Genomic DNA, 18363 nt, shown 5'->3' on the forward strand with positions numbered 1-18363 from the left:
CCTCTCACACCCTCGATCAATTCTGTGTCCCTACTTTTCCTTGAGATGACTTCAGGATTATTGTTTAATACTTATTCCTTGAGATGACTCCATTATTGTTTAATTATAAGCTGCAGTTGCTAACATACTAACAACTGATTTTAAGCTCAGAAGGCAAAAAAAAAAAAAAAAAAGCTGTGTCCAATATAATTTTGTCGGCTCTGGTGCTCAGTAGGGAATACATAATGAAGGGACAAATGTTTCCCACCACTACGGTTATAGTCTCCATCTGGATGGCTTTACTTAGTAAGTATAATTATGATTCCAAGTCTGACTTACATGGTGACGTGGTTTAAAGAAACTGCAGATATATATCAGATTTATATTTAAAACAAAACATCAAAACCATTTTACTGAAAACTAGTTTTATTTTAAAATTAAGTGCATAGCACTCATCTAATTCCACTGGTGTAGACTTTAGCACCATACTCACTATTTGCAATTAATGTCGTAACACAGATACTTTTTGGTTTGCAGTCTGTACTTGAGTAGTGTTTATTTAGTGGACTTTGGTAAAGCCCTTTTTATACATATCATTAATTTTTTCACAGTACACTTTTAATGATGGTCCGGTAATCTCAAAAAACAAAAACAAAAACCTACTTTAAAGACTAATCAATAAATTAAACAAAACAAAACCCACACAGCTAGCAGTTGTGAGTTGTATTGAAACCTAATAATGTTTTAAAAATAGTTCTGGTTTTCCAACCACCCCATCCCACCCCACCCTGGGTATGCAGCAATAGTAACCAATTATTTATTTTATTCCACCCACTCCAAAAAAATTTCATCCAGTGTTCTTTAGCTTTTTAAATATAAATTGGGAAAGTGTTATTACAAGGTTTTTTAAAAGGCATATTCTTCTATAACAAGAATGACATTTAAACCAATCAGTAAAAGCATTTGACAAGACATTAAATTACCATAGGCACCAGTTGTTGTTTCAAGTTGGGATCTTTATCCCAATATCTTACATTCATAATAGTATTATTGAGGTAGTTAAAATACTGAAAATTGGACTCCAGGTTGCTAGGTTCTGAATGTGAAAGTGAAAAATACATTTTCTTTTGAACCCACTTTCCCCCAAATTCAAGTTCTCTTGAGGTAAGAACTACCAAAATCCAATTAGCAGCCTTCTATAGAGAAAGTGATGACACTTTCAGAAAACAATTTTCATGTTTGAAAACTGCCATGAGTGAGTGTTCTTACCTGAGTGGTTTTTTGTTTTACCTACCATACTAATAAATCCACATCATGCCCTATGTACTCTAATTATAAAAGTTACCTTTTAAGGAAAGGACATTCTCTAAGAATTCACGCTGGCAGAAGCCACCCACCCACATTCATCTACTGGAGCCATCTGGATCAATCCATTACTGTGTTGAGTCCCTTCCCTTCCTAACAGAAGCCATTGGCTTGATTACTGAGACTCCTGCTGCATACCCACAACATCTTTATAATAAGTTTGTCCTCAATGCATATTGTGACAGTCACACACCTGCCATGCAGTTTCCCTTCTATTCAAGTGCTATCTTTTAAAAAAAAACACAAAAAGACACACCTTACTAATTTTTAAATCAGAAAGCTTCCCTCCACCAAATCTCTCTTCTCCCACAGATAAGAGCACAGTGTGTACAGTTTCAGTTATTACAATGAGTTTTTCCTTTTTAAGTTCATTCCCTCCAAACTCTTAACCCCCAAATTGCCCTTGCTGTAGTGACTTCTTATTGCTGTCTTCACTACCAATACGGTGAACTATCCCAGGGCAGTGCTGGGGCCAGTCTAATGAAAGCCACCTTTGCCTGCTCACACTGACTGGCTAGATTCAAAGGTTGCTTATAAAACCTGTCTTCCACATAGCAAAGTGCTGCTCTAGCACAACCTGAGAACTACCCTGGCCACATTCCACTTCAAAATAAACCTACAGGACTTCATTCTGGTACTGATAGTTTACAGTTATGCCTTCCCTTGAAAAAACTTTTTTAGAGTAATTTCAAATCTCAGTATAAATCATTGATTGCACTGAGAAATGCAAAACCTGTATGTGTATTATGAATGATAGGAATGACCACTTCATTCTAAGCTACAGTTATGTTCTCGTTTGAAAACACATTCTAGCAGGAGTATTTTAACCTTTGTTATTAAGGTAGTTCATACACTAACATTCCCAAAGCATGTTGCATTACAGTTAAGTGTTTCCAAGTAGTACAAATTCCCTGAGTTAAGTGTGTTTTAATTCTAAAGATTTGAGGTTGATCACTTAGGGAAAAAACAAGAACAAAAAGTTATGACCATGATTTTAAGAGATCTACTCCACCCTTGATTTTAGTACATGAATCCAGATACCTACACTATCTGTGATAGGAAGTTATATAGAATATCTAAAAAAAAATTTTAACTGCACAGACTGGTATAGCATAGCAATTCATGAGTTTAAACTTAGTCAAAATTCATTTATAGATCAAAAATATAACTCAAAACTGCAGAATAAAAAAAAAGGACCTCTTCAAAAATTAATACTGTAACTTTCCTTCATAAAAAGACTTGTTTGGCAAGTCCACAGATAAACATTAGTCTCTGACATATAAGCCAACATTAGGCCCAGAGCCCACCACAGGTCAAGTCTAGAAATGGCAAATTGGAGTCTGTCCAAATTTTCTGTTGTGTTGAATATTTTTGAAATATTTGGACCATCAGTTGGGGCTTTAAAATTTGTGATACAGAGATTTGTTTTAACAGGATCTGACATACACAGAGTTTGCAGTATTAGCTTAGTCCTCCCAGATATTCACGGTACACTGGAAGGGAAATTTAATCTTCCTGGTGGTGGTATCTGAAGAGTTCTGATGCAATTTGGATCCCTTTCCTTTTGAAGAGAAGTTTACAAAAAGCTTGCCCCAGAGCTTCAAGTCACAAACAGTCTGGATCAGGTCTTACCTTCGCATAAAATCACCTTTCAAAGCAGGGAGTAATGCAAGGGTAATGTTCATTTATCTGGTAACTCCGGTTATAAGAAACATTCAGACAGGGCTTAACTTCTACTGGTATTGCTAGTGACATGCCAACACCAGTCTGCACGTGCCCAAGGCCCTGAACACTAGTTTGGAAGCCAGCAGGACATGTCTGTAGTGTGTAAGATGAGGTGTGTGTGGTAGATACAATCTGCTGACAGCTTGGTTGTTCTGATACAGGATGGCGATACTGCAGTGAGGTCTGATGCGTCTGATGGAGATACTGAGGTTGCTGAAAGTGAACTGCCCGAGAGGGCTGGGAGGCTGTCTGGAACACACTCAGTTGTGCTGACTGAGGTCCTGCCTGTCCTCTCTGTTTGTTTGCTTCTTTCACATCATTATCATGAGCGCTACAACATGGAGAAAGGAAACGGTTCATATGTTACTTAAGAAGAATCTGCAAGAAAGTCATGCACCACCCTGAACTCCTTAATAGGTGACTCTGAGGATTGCCCCACTGCCCAGGTAGCAGCCACTGCAACTGTAATTTCAACAACAGAAAGCTCTAACACTTAGCCTTCTAAGAGTTCCTTTTCTCAGTACAAAAATTAAGAACTGGCTGCTGGTAGCTTTGAGGGCTATGTCCAGCTTGGGAGCTGTATCTACAATAAGCACCTAAATATGACTACCACTTTGATGATATCCTGGTAGTTCCATAATTCAAAGATGGGGAAACAGGGAAGGGGGCAAGATTTGCCTGGATGATCTCATAGTTACAGGTTCATACAAGAGCAGCTCCTTCCTTATTATGAGCCCAGAGTCATACTAGCAATGATAACCTCTAACTAGGTAACAGCCAAAAGGAACTCCCCTTCCACCAAGCACTGCTCAGACAGGGGCTTGCTCACCCTAAAAGCTCTAGGCCTTTGAGATGTTGTTCCTAGGGCCCCTTACACATGAAGAATGTTAATAAGAAATTATAAACACAAGAACAAAGAAGCTTACATTAATAGCCGTTCAATGCACTGCACTAAGAAATCCCAGGAATAAGCAGTAAGACGATGCAGTCTTGTAGGCCACGTTGGAGAAAGACGAAGTATAATCCTTGAAGAAGCCACACATGCTGCAGCTACTAAAGAAGGTGCATAATTTAGAAAGGCATAATCTGTGGAGACATCAAAAATGAACCTAAGCAACAGAATACCCAAGTCACAATCTCACAAGTCACTTTCTGGCATCCACAACGACTCACCTTGCAAAGATACTTCCAGGAAGTAATCTGCGTACTTGGCCATATAGAGTTTAGTTTTTTCTAAGCAAATCATTGGCCAGCCATCATGAAGATCTGTTTCATGTACTGCTTCAGAGAGATAATACTCAATGAAATGGGCAGCTGTTGGAAGGCAGAGGTTCCACTGAAAGGTTTCTAATAATAACAGTTCCATATGTAGCAAATTTTGTTTTGTTAATACTAGGTTCATATTAGTCATACAACCCAGGCTGTTGAGCTGCTCCAGCTTAGGCACACTATCTTCTTTTTCTTCAAATTTACCTTATAAGCAAAGGGAAAATAAGAGCAGGAGAGAGAAAATGTTAGGCAAGTGATCAATGTAAGTCTAGTCACTTAAATGGGATCTGCTGTCTTAGTACAAAGATTTAGATACAAAGAATTTCTCCCCCCTACTGTGGGCTCATACAACTGTGCCAGAACTCTATGGTTGTCATATTTGCATGTTTTCTCTCCTAGTGTCTCTGTCCCCAACACTTCACTCTCCCCTAAAAAAAAAAAAAAAAAAGGAACATGTAAACATTTTGATCTATGTCCTATTGTGTAATGAAAATAGTCCTATGTGCCAATGAAAAAATAACTCCCTCTTATCTTACCAGTTGAATCTTTTCAGGAAATTTCTTTTTGGAGGCAGGTGGTAGTTGGTAGAAGAAAATAATTTTAGAATGGAAGAAAGTTTAAAGAATTTAATGTCACAGAGTTATCTGAAATCAAAAATAGCTAAACTTCAAGTGTTTCATCTCATCATATTTTCAGCATAGTCTCAATTCCAGAGAGAGATGAATAGATTAAAGGAAAAAAACTGGGTGAACACAAGTGTTCTCTTTCTGCAAAAAAACCTATCCCTCCTCTTCTGAATTCAAAATAAAAACCTAGCCAAGCCTGTTAAAAAAGGGGGACGATATTTTATAACCACTTTCATGTCCCATTACTCAAAGCAGAACAGAAGATGCTCTGATGGCTGAACTTCATTTTTCGAAGGCATTAACTTCTTTTCAGGAAATACTCATCCATATGTACACCTGAGGAGTAAAACGCCCTCTCCAGCCCCCAAATAATTTTTCTATAGATTATGTACCATCTTACACTTTAATTTCCAAGCAAGCACTTTACTATATAAACCATTCATTTTAGGTATATCTAAAATTTATGGCTGGAGAAAATTCAAACTATCAGGTACTATTATGATTTTCCAAATGCAGCAACAGAACCCGAGAGTTGTCTTTAAGTCTCTTTGGGTTGTTGTTCCACTTACACTTGTTAAAAACTACAGTTTTTAGAATAGGTTATATATTACTATATTAAAACTTTTGTTTTACTATTTTGATAACTATTTCAATATATTTGGCTTCTTCAGAAATCTTATTTTAATTATCCATTTAAAAACTTTTTTGGAGAAGAATCAGAAAGACTGCCAAAGCCGAGGAAACCAAACAAGTTTCTCTGTGAAGTTTCTCTTCCAGAAGGGATGGGTTTACACTACATGCTGAAGTTGCTACAACAAATGTTAGTGGCTAGGATCACTGAGCCCAGAAGCTCAGTGTATTCGGAGCCGGTGAGGCTTGTTCAAGTTGGCTTGCCTTAGGGGCTGGGGTAAAAAGCACTGCTGACTATCCTGGTCTTCGCTTAGGAAGGGGGAACTGGGGTAGAAGGTTCTATGCCAGGAGGTTCTAAGCTCATGACTTTAAGAAGAGTCTAAGCCCAAAGAAGCTTAGAATTTCACTCCTGCACCAGAAATTTTGAAATTCTTTTGATCTAAACCACTCTTAGTTAAGTATTGCTGCAGGTAGGAGTTGATCCAATAAACTTACATAATCCAGACTTTTCTGGATAGCCCTTCCCAATTCAAATCACATAAAGATGAATTTCACAAGTTTTGCCAATAGCATTTATTAGCTGAAAGCACTCAAGAGGTCTTAACGATAGTCATCCAGCAACATCACTGCATAAAGATACATAAGAGAGGAACACACTGTTCTTAGTATAACCGAATGGAATTCTTCAGAAGGAGAATGACCTAGGAATTCAGTTCAGTCCCTCTGGATGAATCATTAAGGCTTTCAAAATGCCCTGCGTTTGTGTAGCAGCAGCAATACTGGCAGTAAACTTCAAAGGAATATTGTAAAAATTAATGAGTTTATTTATGTCATGCTTGAAGTTCCTTAGAAGAAATTAATATACTGCAGGAAACTGTTTAATTCAAGGATCAAGAATGTTTCATATTATCTCCTTGAAACTTTCAACACAGAAAACAAAATTGCATATGACCAATTTTGCAGCTCAAAGTAGCAAAGTTGGCCAGTTCATTTAAGGTCAATTAAACTGAGCCAAACCAAAAATGGAAGCCAAAAGGAAGGCTTACGTTTGAATTCCCAAATCTGTGCTTTTAGACCAAAGTACTACACCAGGTTATATGGGGACAACAACTTCCAGAATAGACAGACTTCTATATTATTAAGCATCCATTGGGTTTCTATATTTATAAAGTATTTGGCTATTAAAAGTGTGAAAGCCTTTGCATCTTGATTTGCAAAGTTAAAAATAACCTGCATACTGCATAAATAACCATACTTGGGATTTTAATTCAGGTTTAAGTTTTTTTTGAACCTTTATATATAGTGATATAAATACTCAGATACATGGATATTAAAGGATTTCAAAACATGTGACAGCATCAATGAGTACCTGCATTTATATCCAGTTTTTACTGTGCTGAATGCCATGTGCGTAACTATTTTACATCTACTTATCTGTAATACCATATACAGATCACAAAGATCAGTTTCTTCAATTGAAAGGAAATACCAGAAGCCATGTGATTATATTGATAAAGGCCCCAAACAGGAAATAAGGGCACAGGAAATTCACATCTGCTTCCCAGAAAATAAAGAATTAGAGACCACAGAAACAAAACATCAGGTTGTCTTTCCTTTATAGGAAATGTTCAGATCAGCTATGGAAACCAGCATATTTTCAAAGCCAGCAGTGAGTTGCAGGTATGGTAATAGGGCATGGATTAGATGTCACTTTGGGCTCTGCCAACCCACATTCTAGTCTTTTATTACTAAGTAGGAAAAAAGTCATCCTTAACTATTTACCAAGAACTCTCACAAATTTGTAAGACTATCAGTCTAACAGAAAAGCAGGTAAGAAACTGGAAGAGATAATTCATATGGGAAAAAAGGTGCTATTCACACTACACATTAAGATATAAATCACATCATCTGTGAAATACAATTTTTCACCCATCAGAAAGTAAAAAGCTTTGTCAACCCACCATTGGTGAGCAAGGAGAAATAAGCACTTGTCACAAATTTTTTCTATTAAAAGCCTATAATCTCACTTTTGGCTTCATCTTGACTCCAAGATCTTTTCTTAGTTACACAATACCTTGAGCAAATTTTCAAAAGCCTTATGTCCAAGACTGCTTACACGTTCTCCGTAAGTTCAATGCTGAACACAGAAGCCAAGAGAAGCCAAGGTATACATGTTAAAGAGTTGGAAAAGTAACCTGAGACACAAGAGTTGCTGAAATTCACATTGCTGACAAAAGATTCAAATCTATTATGTATACAGATTTCCTGTAATCCCTGCTCCAAACACTACACACCACTCCCCACTCAGAGATAATCTGTAGGCTTTCTTCCTACCTCTAGTAGTGTATATACTCAGACAGCTGGATATGTGTTAGTCCCTGGAACTTACATGCTGTGCTCCATTTTTAGCCAAACTACCAACAGCCTTCCAACCTACTTAATAACTGAAATCCAGCTGTCACCTAGTCCTGTCAGCTGTAAGCTGTTCTTTACTTTTATATAACAAGCTACCCATCCCAAAGCAGGGTGCAGCTGGGGGAGGGGGACATCCAGAGTTCAATCATTCTTTGAGGACAGAGGCATTATTTATATAAAGTTTATGATAACTAATTAGAGAGCTGACATTGGAATCCAAATGTAAGAAGAGTCTAAGAATGTAAGAAACACTAGAATGAACTCCATAAATTTAAAACAGACATGAGATAATGAAAACAAGCTATCAGTGTATATGCTTCCTAAGCACTTCTGTTGTAGTAAAGTTAGACTGGAAGGAGGAGGGATTGCAGTGGGCCACTAAGGGCCATGTTCTTTGATTCCTCACCCTAGTGTAGAGCTGATGAACTCTGACCACTGCCTGCTTGGGAGGAGCTGAGACCCTGGGGATAGCTGTCTCACACCTTCCTACTCTCCAGTGGAAAAGGAACAATGAAAAAGCAATTCTCTGAGGGAAAAAGGGGTGGTGAAGGGGTCAGCAGAACAAAAGGAGGAAGTATCTGACTCAGCTATAGGTGATAAACAATTCACATCTCAACCACAGCAATACAAATCCCAAAGCCGAGTTCCTGGAAAATGAGCCAAAAGTAACTACATATTACCACATAGATCAAATCAAATAATCTTCAATAAAATAAGTTGATCATGACCTTAAGCTAACAGTAACAGATAATTTAAAACCAAGAACAACTGAGAACTCCATTCCAACCAACCTAAGATGGTGTACAAATAAAGTGTCCCTTCCCCAAACTGGAAACTGCAGAAACTTGGCACCAATGCCAAGCACTATGTGGTGGCCAGAATTCTTATTAGATTATTCAACTTGAGTTCTCAAGTGAACTTTGGTAATGATATGTACTTTATGAATATCTTTTATAACCCCCAAGTCATTTAGTAAGTTACTTGTAAATTTTAGGCACAAATATAAGTCAGTTTATGAACTGACTATTCACCATTCATAATTTCAGAGTCCACAGGCACAGACCAAGTGGGGCTTGGTAGAAGTAAAAGGACAGTGATGGCCATGGCAAGCAAAAAATCATTTTTCATGCTCTCTAGTTTTTAAAATAACCTAACTTGCATGTTTGATCTCCAGTGTCTCTGTACTATAAACTCATCCTGTAATAAACTAACATTTGATAGGATAACAAGAAGCCATTCCATATGGATTCTCATACATCTGACTTGTCCAGTATGGGTTTTTCCAATCCCATGAAAACTGTTAAACCACAAAGGGCTTCATAGCCAGTGGTGAAACACATGCAGAATTATACACATGACTGCTTATGAGGATGAAACCTTAATTAAAGGTTAATTGTAAATGTACAAGCATTACCTCTCTGGCTTTCTGGGTGGTGGGGAGAGGTGCAGGTGATGTGTCTGGACCGGAGAGGACAACAGATTAAAGGAGAAATGTAGATGTTTAGAAAATAGTATTCTGGTAAGAATTTGGCTCTAGTTACATGGGGACAGGGTTGGAAAATAAAACTAGAAAGCTGGCTGGGTCCAGATGAAAGGTTCTAAGTGTTACATTAAGGAGTTTCCACTTCAACCCACCCGCAGTGGGAAGTCATCACTGGGGCTGTGTTTATATATATTCAGCCTGGTCCACAAAGGATTTGAAATAACTTACAAAAAGACCTTCAAGGAGATAAAATAAGGAGGTGATCAGCTCAAAAGAAAAATAAGGGCTCAAAAGAAAATCTAAGAGATTAGAACCAGAAATGATACCACATAGGCCTGCATTTGGTTTTAGGTTTATTTGCGTCAAAGAGCAAAAGTGTTTTAGAAAGAACTCTGGTGGCAGGGCAGAGGGGGGCATGTTCCTTAGCAGCCACAGTGGATCCCAAATCAAGTGGGGGTTAGAGGTGAAGGCAGTCAATAGTTCTACCTGTTACTTTAAGTGGGACTTAAACTTTTATTGTAATGACATGAATAATATAAAAACTACATAATGGATTCAACTTCAATATCAAATACTATCTGTTCACATTACTAAGAAGAAAAACTCATTTCAGTACCTTTACTCACCCTCTTTCTCTTTAGTCACGGTTCTAACAAACAATGAAATGAGTTCCAGGAAGATGTTAAGACAGAGAGGCACCAAAAAGCCCATTATCAGATTCTGCCTTACAGATTACTATATAGTTGTGCCTACTGCAAAAACAGACATTTTCACATTTGTAGCAATTGCATGTTCATTAAGCCAACTCATTACATAGTAGCAGAAGGTATTCTAACAACACAAGAATATGGTACCTCTTAGACAGAGTTTCTCAACCTAAGCTCCACTGACACTTTGGGCAAGAGAATTCTTTGTTGTTGGGGGTTGTCCTATGCACTGCAGATGTTTAGCTTTCTCCCAGGCTGTGGCAGCAACCTAAACTGTCTCCACACATTGCCAAGGATCCCCTGTGGGGCACAGCTGCCCGTGGTTGAGAACTACTGCTTTAAGGCCTTGGTTCTCAACTGGAAACGTACATCAGAATCACCTTTGTAACTTTTAAAAACATCCAGGTCCCATGATGTAGATTCGGAGTCAGTAGATCTGGAGTGGCCTAGACATCTGTATCAGAATATTCAGGATGTAGGGCTCAGGCACTTGTGTTTTTACAAGACTCTAGAGCCACTTTTTAATGCCTGGTTTAGAATTAATATGCCAAAAAGAAGCACTTTCAACATAAACTTTCTGATACTAGTAAACTGGAATGAATGGAATTTGGTGATGTTTCACTGCGTTCTACATAAATTTATGTTATTAAGAACAATGGAAATCTTCACTCGTGTAGATCAGACTCATACTTACTTGCTAGAAGCAGACAGGAAAGTGCAACTAAATGCAGCTGCTGGATAGAGATGTCATACCGATCCATAAACAGGTCCAGCAAATAGACAGCAAGATGTCGAGCAGAAGGGCAGAGTGTGAAACGATTACTCACAATGGCAATCAAGTCAGCAAAATACCTTCTGAGACTTAGTTGAGGGGACTGGCCTTTATAGGAAGGCAATTTCAGCTCCTAAATCAAGAGGAACAACATTTAGTCTAAGATAGCCTGTAGGAGAAGTATCCCCACAATGCAAAGACAACACTTTTCCCTCAATATATTGATTCAAGTGCCTAAAACACACTTTCCTCAAGTGAAACACAAAAATGAGTGGAAAGATAATGAATGGCATTTAAAATTTAAAGCCAAACTTTTCTCCTTATTCTTAACCACATCTGATGTGACTGCTTAAAGGTGTGTCTTGCATTATAGAATAAATACATTCTAGCAAGATTTTTAAATAAGGGAATCTTGTTTTCCTACCAGGTGTTTTCAGAAAAAAACATCATCACCAAAATATCAACCATACACACACCCCCTCCAAGAAGCTAAAAGCTTTTGGTTAAGGTAACAGATAAATGGATATGGTCCTTGTATGATGCACACTATATTATATTTGCAGGGATGTGGAAGGTAGAGACTAGTATTCATCCACTAGTTTCTTCTAATCATGTTTCTCTTTCAGTAACTTAATGATCTCTCCTTTGCCATCATCTTTTCATACATCTAAAATTTTCCCATCGTCACTGTTCAATCTCGGAATTATCTGAGCTCTTTTTTTTTTAATTAGGAAATTTCTGTACTACTAAAATATTTCAAGAATATAGAGAAAGAGGGAGGAGGGTATAGCTCAGTGGTAGAGTGCAAGCTTAGCATGCACAAGGTCCTGGGTTCAATCCCCAGTACCTCCATCAAAAGTAAATAAGTAAACCTAATTATCTCCTCCCACAAAAAAAAAAAAAAAAAAGATCAAAAAAAAAAAAAAAAGAATATAGGGAAAGATGGAAAGGTTCTAAATTTGTTTTATGAGTTCAGCATAATACCACCCTAAACCCAACAGGTATCACAATGGAAGGAAGTAACAAGATTGTGACCCCGAAAGCATAGGCCAAAAAAAAAAAAAAAAGAAAAAAGAAATTAGACTTCATCAAAATGAAAACTTTTGTGCATCAAAGGACACTCTCAATAGAGTGAAAAGGCAACCCACTGAACAGGAGAAAATGTATGCAAATCATATGTCTGGTAAGGTGTATTCAAAGGACTTGAATAAACATTTCTCCAAAGAAGATATACAAATGGCTGATAAGCACTACAAAGATTCTCAACATCATTAATCATTCAGGAAATGCAAATCAAAACCATTATGAGATACCAGTTCATACCAATTAGAACTGCTATTGTTAAAAAACTTCAAAAAAACGAAACCTGGAAAACAGAAACTAACAAATGTTGACAAAGATGTAGAGAAATTGGAACCGTTCTGTATTGGTAGGAATGTAAAATTGTGTAGACACTGTGAAGAACAGTATTTCAATTTCTCAAAAAAAAATTAAAAGTAGAATCACTATATGATCCAGCAATTAAGTTAAAGTAGGGACTCAAAAAAACAGGTATTTGTACATCCATATTCATAGCAGCATTATCTACAATAGCTAAAATTGGAAACAACCCAAGTGTCCATCAACAAATGAACTGATAAACCAAATGCAGTATATACATACAATAGAATATTATTCAGCCTTTATAAGGAATGAAATTCTGATATATGCTACAACATAGATGATTAAGTCATCTAGAGAGGATTTAAAGTATATGTAAGGATGTGTGTAGGATACATGCAAATACTACTCCGTTTGGAGACAAGCATCCTCAGATTTCAGTACCCACAGGGGTCCTGGACACAGCAATGACTATATAGTGTTTTACTTACCAGATTATATTTTATTAACTTTTGCTTATGCTATCAAGAGTGGATATAGGAACTCATATAAATGTTTCGTCAGATTGCAAGTGACAAAACTTTACGGTGGGCAATGAGGTAATACTAATTTTTGAAAATGCAGACTACAAATACCCTCTAATCTATCAACACTAAGCCTAGGACCCTACTAGGCCTATACCCTACATATAAGGAGGTCCTTTGCAGCACTGTTTTTAATAGCAAAATGGTGGAACAAAAAAATCTTAATGTCAAAAACCTGGATGGCTCTCCAGAGAATTATGTTGAGTGGATAAGGCCAATCCCAAAAGGTTTACATACTGTATAATTCCATTTATGTAACATCCTTGAAATCACAAAATTAAAAATAAAAAACAGATTAGTGGTTGCCAGAGGTTAAGGGGGGACATGAGAATGGGAGGGAAGAAGATATGCCTATAAAAGGGTAACATGAGAGATCTTTGTGGTGATAAATATACAAAAAATGTCCTGGATCTTGACTGTATCAATGTCAATTCTGTCCCGTTGTGATCACTGTACTATAGTTTTGCAAGACATTACCACCGGGAGAAACTGTGAAGGTAAAGGGTACAGGGGATCTCATGCTATCATTTCTTAAAGTTGCATGTGAACCTATAATTATCTCAAAATAAAAGGTGTAATTTAAAAAAAGCTTGGTATCTCTCAACAGGGAACTGATGAAATGAACTATGGGACATGGATTCAATGGGGATATTAAAATAATGGACAGTAGACCTATGTGTTGATATGGAAAATTTTGATAAACTGAATGAGATTGGGGTGGAAGGAAGGTACAGAACAATAAATATATATTTATGACCTCTTATATCAACAACAAAAAAATTATATTTGTAGATAAACTAATTTATTGGGTATCTTTTCAGGAAAAATAATGCTGGTAACCTTGGGGAATAAGGGAACAGTGAGGGTTGGGGAAAGCTCATTTTAAACCTGATACTATCCAAAATTTTTAAAAACCATATGCATGTATCACTTTAAAAAATATGTATTAGTGAGAGTTATTTGGGAGATGCACTAATGGGCCATTTTGTGTTTTTAATGTTTGTATAAGTAAGAAAAGCATCAAAAATTACTACTGAAGAAAAAACATTGGTTTAGGCTTGCTTAACTCTTTGAAGAGAAAAATACTAATTTCTCCAAATAAAGGGAACATGTTGATTTTTCATGCAGGCTCTAGAGTTTTTCTTTTCTACCATTTCTGTAGATCTTTACAATGGTGCAGATGAGTTTCAGTTTCAAACTTCACCTTTCTTTACTGTCATCATGTAAGATTTATTGAGCACCTTCCACGTAGGAGACACTGTGCTAACCCAAGTGGTAAAAGCTGGAAAACAGTTTAAAGCCTCTTTCTAGCAAGTGAACCAAAATACAGAGATTATCACACTATAAGGTAGTAATCACGGGGTATTACAGGAACACTGTGGAGAGAGATCTAACCCAGCTCAGGGGGTGAGATGCTGGGAAAAAAACAAAGCCAGGGTAGGCTTTCTGTAAAAGAGGCCTAAACAAGGTCTAAAAGACTCACTGGGAAACACAGGTGGAAGACACTGGTGGACTTTATTTTTAACTATATTAACTTTGCTAAATGAAGACAAAACAAAGGTAAGAACGCCAATCTCCATCACTAGGAATTTTTAACAATGTGTCCAATACATTCTCTTTATATTAATTTAAATTAAAGTACAAGGGCTTATCAAATGACTGTCAGATTTAGTTATTTTTGTCCAGGTACTGCAGTTATATGCATGAGAAAATGACCTATGCTTCTCTCAGCTTACAAATTTTTTTCTAATGTCTATTCCTGATCCCCTAGAATTGAACATTCTTGTTTCCCTCCGCTTCTTAGGATCCCATAGGACCAAAGCACAAAAGACCTAAACATATCTCCAGTCTCAGGTCCTCATCAACTCACCACCCCAAATGCCATCCCCTTCCCAGAATGGTTTAAATGTCCAGCCATGATGGAAACAAAGGCACGGAAGGAGTAACTGTGTGAGATATTTTCTTGATGTTTCTCACAAAGTTTGCATTGTTCCCCTCTGCTATAAAGCCTCCTGAAAATACTTCCCCAAGCATCCTAAGACACTAATGTACACAGCAAAACAATGAGAAGAAAGAGAAGAAGACAGAGGGTATAAGAGGACAGCTGCTCTGTAGGTTTCTTTAGTGGGGGCGGGCAGGGGGTAATTATATTTTACAAAAACAGTACAGCTGGCATTGGGGGTTGAAGAGGATTTTCATTTGTTGCAATTTTTACTCTTCCCTAGCAGATGCACTGCTGGTCATACCAATTATTCCTCTATAAACCTTGGGTCTAAACATAGAACACCTTCCATTGTGCCTGAATGGCAGCTGCCCAAAGGAAGACCTAAATTCAGAAGCTCTGAATTATAAGATTAGGCTCCATAAAGGCAGGGATCACGTCTGTCTCATTCACTGTTACCATTCTAACATCTGGCATAGCACCCTGTATATTGTAGGCATGCAAATATGTTGAGTAAATAAATAAGCATATGACTACCCAACTAAATCACCTAATTAATAGACTGGAATTAACATGCATTCTCTTTGAGAACAGTTCATTTCAACTTTCCTTGACTTCAGTGTACTACAAGGTCTCTACAGTTCCACAGGTTCAAGTTTTACTGATTAACAATTTTTTAATAAAGTGTGGCCACTGTGTCAAATCACAAGAATGTGGCTTACACAATATTTAAAGATAAAATAAAGACAACCCACGGTAACATGCCACACCACGGGTAGCTCAAGACAACTTTCAGTGGCATTCTTTCAGACCCCACACTATCTCATCCTCTGATAGTCTGTACGTAACTTTAATACAGGTTGTGTCTTATTCCTTGGATTCTCTTCAGAGCCTAATATCCCAAAACATTCAATAAATCTACTTGAGAAAAAAAAAATCCACTTCCACCCACTTCCAACCTCAACTGACAAAATTAATTCAGGCAATCACTCAGAATTAAAATTACACACAAAATATAAGAATCAAAAACCATGGAAATCACCAAGAAAAATATTTTGTCTCATGTCATTAAAAAATACATGTATTATTAACATCAAATATTAATTTCACCACATGCCAGAGGGATAAAGAGTTGACACTTAGAAAATAAGAACATTTAAAACTGAAAGACAACATATGAAAAAAAATCAAAAGTATCTGGACAATTTTCAAAGTGGAAAACCTGCAACTCTTCTTAACATTCCAAAGAACCATTCCACAGTTGAGACTTTTCTGTGGTACAAACAACCTCTTAGAGGGCTGAGGTGTATTTAGTATGTCCAAGAGACTAATAAGCAGCATTTAGAAATCTCAAACTTCAGAAAAGAATACAACTGTAACAATTTAAGTCAGAATTAGGTTTTCTAATCTACATAACCTGGTTAAAAAACAACAACAACAAAAACAAGATACAAGTACATTATCATCCTAAGATCTCTCAACTCCAACAGTCAGCAGCCTTTTTATTAAAGAGTCAGGTGTTTTGCCTCTTTCTCACTTTCTAAACGTAATTTCACCATGGACAGAGGTAGCCATTCACTGAGTCAAGTTAGAGTTTATTTTGGATCTGGTCTCTTCTGGTTATCAAAGATGCAGAGCTGACATTACACTGAGATGTGACAAAGGAGTAAAATTGTTACTTATGAGCAACAATACACAGACTTTGCATTTTGCCAGTATATTTTTTCCCCAGTATCTTTAAAATATACTAGGTCTACTCCCTGCCTTTGATATTAGCTTACTAACTCCTATCTTAAGGCTTTCTGAACATCCCCCAATCTTGGGGTTTCAAGGGTAGAGAATAACAAGTTACCACTTTCTTAGTGCCTACTATATGCCAAGCACTTTCTGAGCACATGTATAGTATTACCTCATTTATGGGGCAATCTTCACAATCGCCCCATGAAGTACGTTCTATTATTAATCATTTCACAGATGAGGAAATTGGGAAACAGAAAATTAAGTAATTTGTCCAATGTCTCACAGCAAGTTAGTGGAAAGACCAGGGCATTTATTTTTGTACAAAAGTGACATAAGCTGCACGCAACAGCAATTATAGAATAAAGGAGGACTGCTCTGCCCAATAAAACGCTAGCACACGTATCTTTTTAAATACAGTATCAAATCTATGTTCCACCTGTTAACTAGAACATCAGAACGTCCCTTCACACTTTCCCTCTCCCACTAACTACGCCCCACCCTCCTCATTTAAGTTTCAGGTTCTTCTGATACAACCCAGGGGAAAAGCCAAGAAGTTAATTAACCTTGAGCAAATAAGCAAACTCGCCTTTTCTGGTCTGGAAACTTGTGGTTCAAGACCCTGAACGGGCTTTCCAAGGGGCCGAGATTCATACCAACTGGCGTAAGACACCGAATGGAAAGGTCGGGGCATCAGGGTTACCTTGTACCGAAGAGCTTGATGGATATCGGCAGCCAGCTGTCCCCGCCACCACTGCCCCTCCAGCTCCATGGGACCGGGCGGCGCGCCTGGCCAGACGCGGCAACTTCAGTCTGTAAGACACACCCCAGACGCGGTCACTGCCAGCTCCCTCCACGCGACCCTCCGCGCCACCCCCCCCCCAGGGGTGTGACCTCAGGCCACCCTGAGTGGCTGTTCATCTTGCTGTCCTAAAAGCAGCGCCGACCCAAACCAATTCCCTGACGCTGCTCCTAAGGCCGAGCCACCCAGTCCGCAAGAGCCTGCTGGTTTCGAGAACTGCCAGACCGGTGCCGGGCGAAAGGGGACCAACTTAGACCCGATTTCCCAAGGCGCAGACCCAGGCGCGTGCTCGGGAAAGCTGGACGGGAGGCTCGGCTTCGGGCTCCACGGGTCCCGGTTCGAATTCTCTCCTGAGGAGCGGAGACTTGACATGGGTCACAGCCTCCCTGAGGTAAAAACCTTTCGCCGAAAACCTGGAGACGAACGCCCGCCCGGCTCCGGGTCCCCGCTGCAGACGGCCGGGCGCGCGCTCCTCCCTGAGAGCCTCCCCACGGCCCGGCCGGGCCCAGCGCGCACTCGGGCCGCCGCCTCCCCGTCCTGAGGAGCGCACGGGATCGCGCGGCCCCAGAAAGGCTAACAAAAGGCCGGGCCGGGAGGGTCCGGTGCCCCGCGCCCAGCCCAGGCCTGCCGGTTCCCACGGCGGCCTCCCTTACCCGGAACCGCGGCCCTCACAGGCCCAGCCCCGCCGGCGTGCGGGGAACGCCGGCCCCGCTCATGCCGCGGACAGTCGGCCGCAAAGAGCCAGCCTCAGCTCAGGCCCAGGGCCGGGGCGCTCGCGCCGCCCATTGTTAAAGGACCGGCAGGCGGCTCCGCGTACAAAGCCAGCGCGGGGGCACATGCGCCCCGCCACTGCCAATCTCGTCTCGCGATACAGCCGGGTCACCCCCGCGCCGGCCAATCGGCGGCCCGGCCGGGCCCAGGTGCAGCACCCGGCCGCGGCTTGCGGG

The 18363-nt window shown here is 39.1% G+C and overlaps 1 protein-coding gene across 6 annotated transcripts; it reads right to left on the minus strand.

The window, feature by feature from the left end:
- Window positions 1-387: 387 nt before the first annotated feature.
- On the minus strand, window positions 388-18209 carry CCNJ (cyclin J). Of its 6 annotated transcripts, none has more exons than XM_074373854.1 (6): window positions 18070-18209; window positions 17318-17427; window positions 10894-11104; window positions 4243-4542; window positions 3996-4119; window positions 388-3400 (listed from the first exon to the last, which is right to left on the minus strand). In XM_074373854.1, the coding sequence occupies exons 2-6, from the start codon at window positions 17384-17386 to the stop codon at window positions 2989-2991; spliced, it is 1116 nt and encodes a 371-aa protein (XP_074229955.1). In that variant the 5' UTR covers window positions 17387-17427; window positions 18070-18209; the 3' UTR covers window positions 388-2988. The 6 variants fall into 6 exon arrangements, with proteins under 6 accessions (XP_074229955.1, XP_074229954.1, XP_074229953.1 ...); XM_074373853.1 differs by having other exon boundaries at window positions 3996-4122; XM_074373852.1 differs by having other exon boundaries at window positions 3996-4155.
- Between the last annotated feature and the right edge of the window lie 154 nt (window positions 18210-18363).

The sequence above is a fragment of the Camelus bactrianus genome, chromosome 11 (genome assembly GCF_048773025.1).
Source record: "Camelus bactrianus isolate YW-2024 breed Bactrian camel chromosome 11, ASM4877302v1, whole genome shotgun sequence".
Lineage (NCBI taxonomy): Eukaryota > Metazoa > Chordata > Mammalia > Artiodactyla > Camelidae > Camelus > Camelus bactrianus.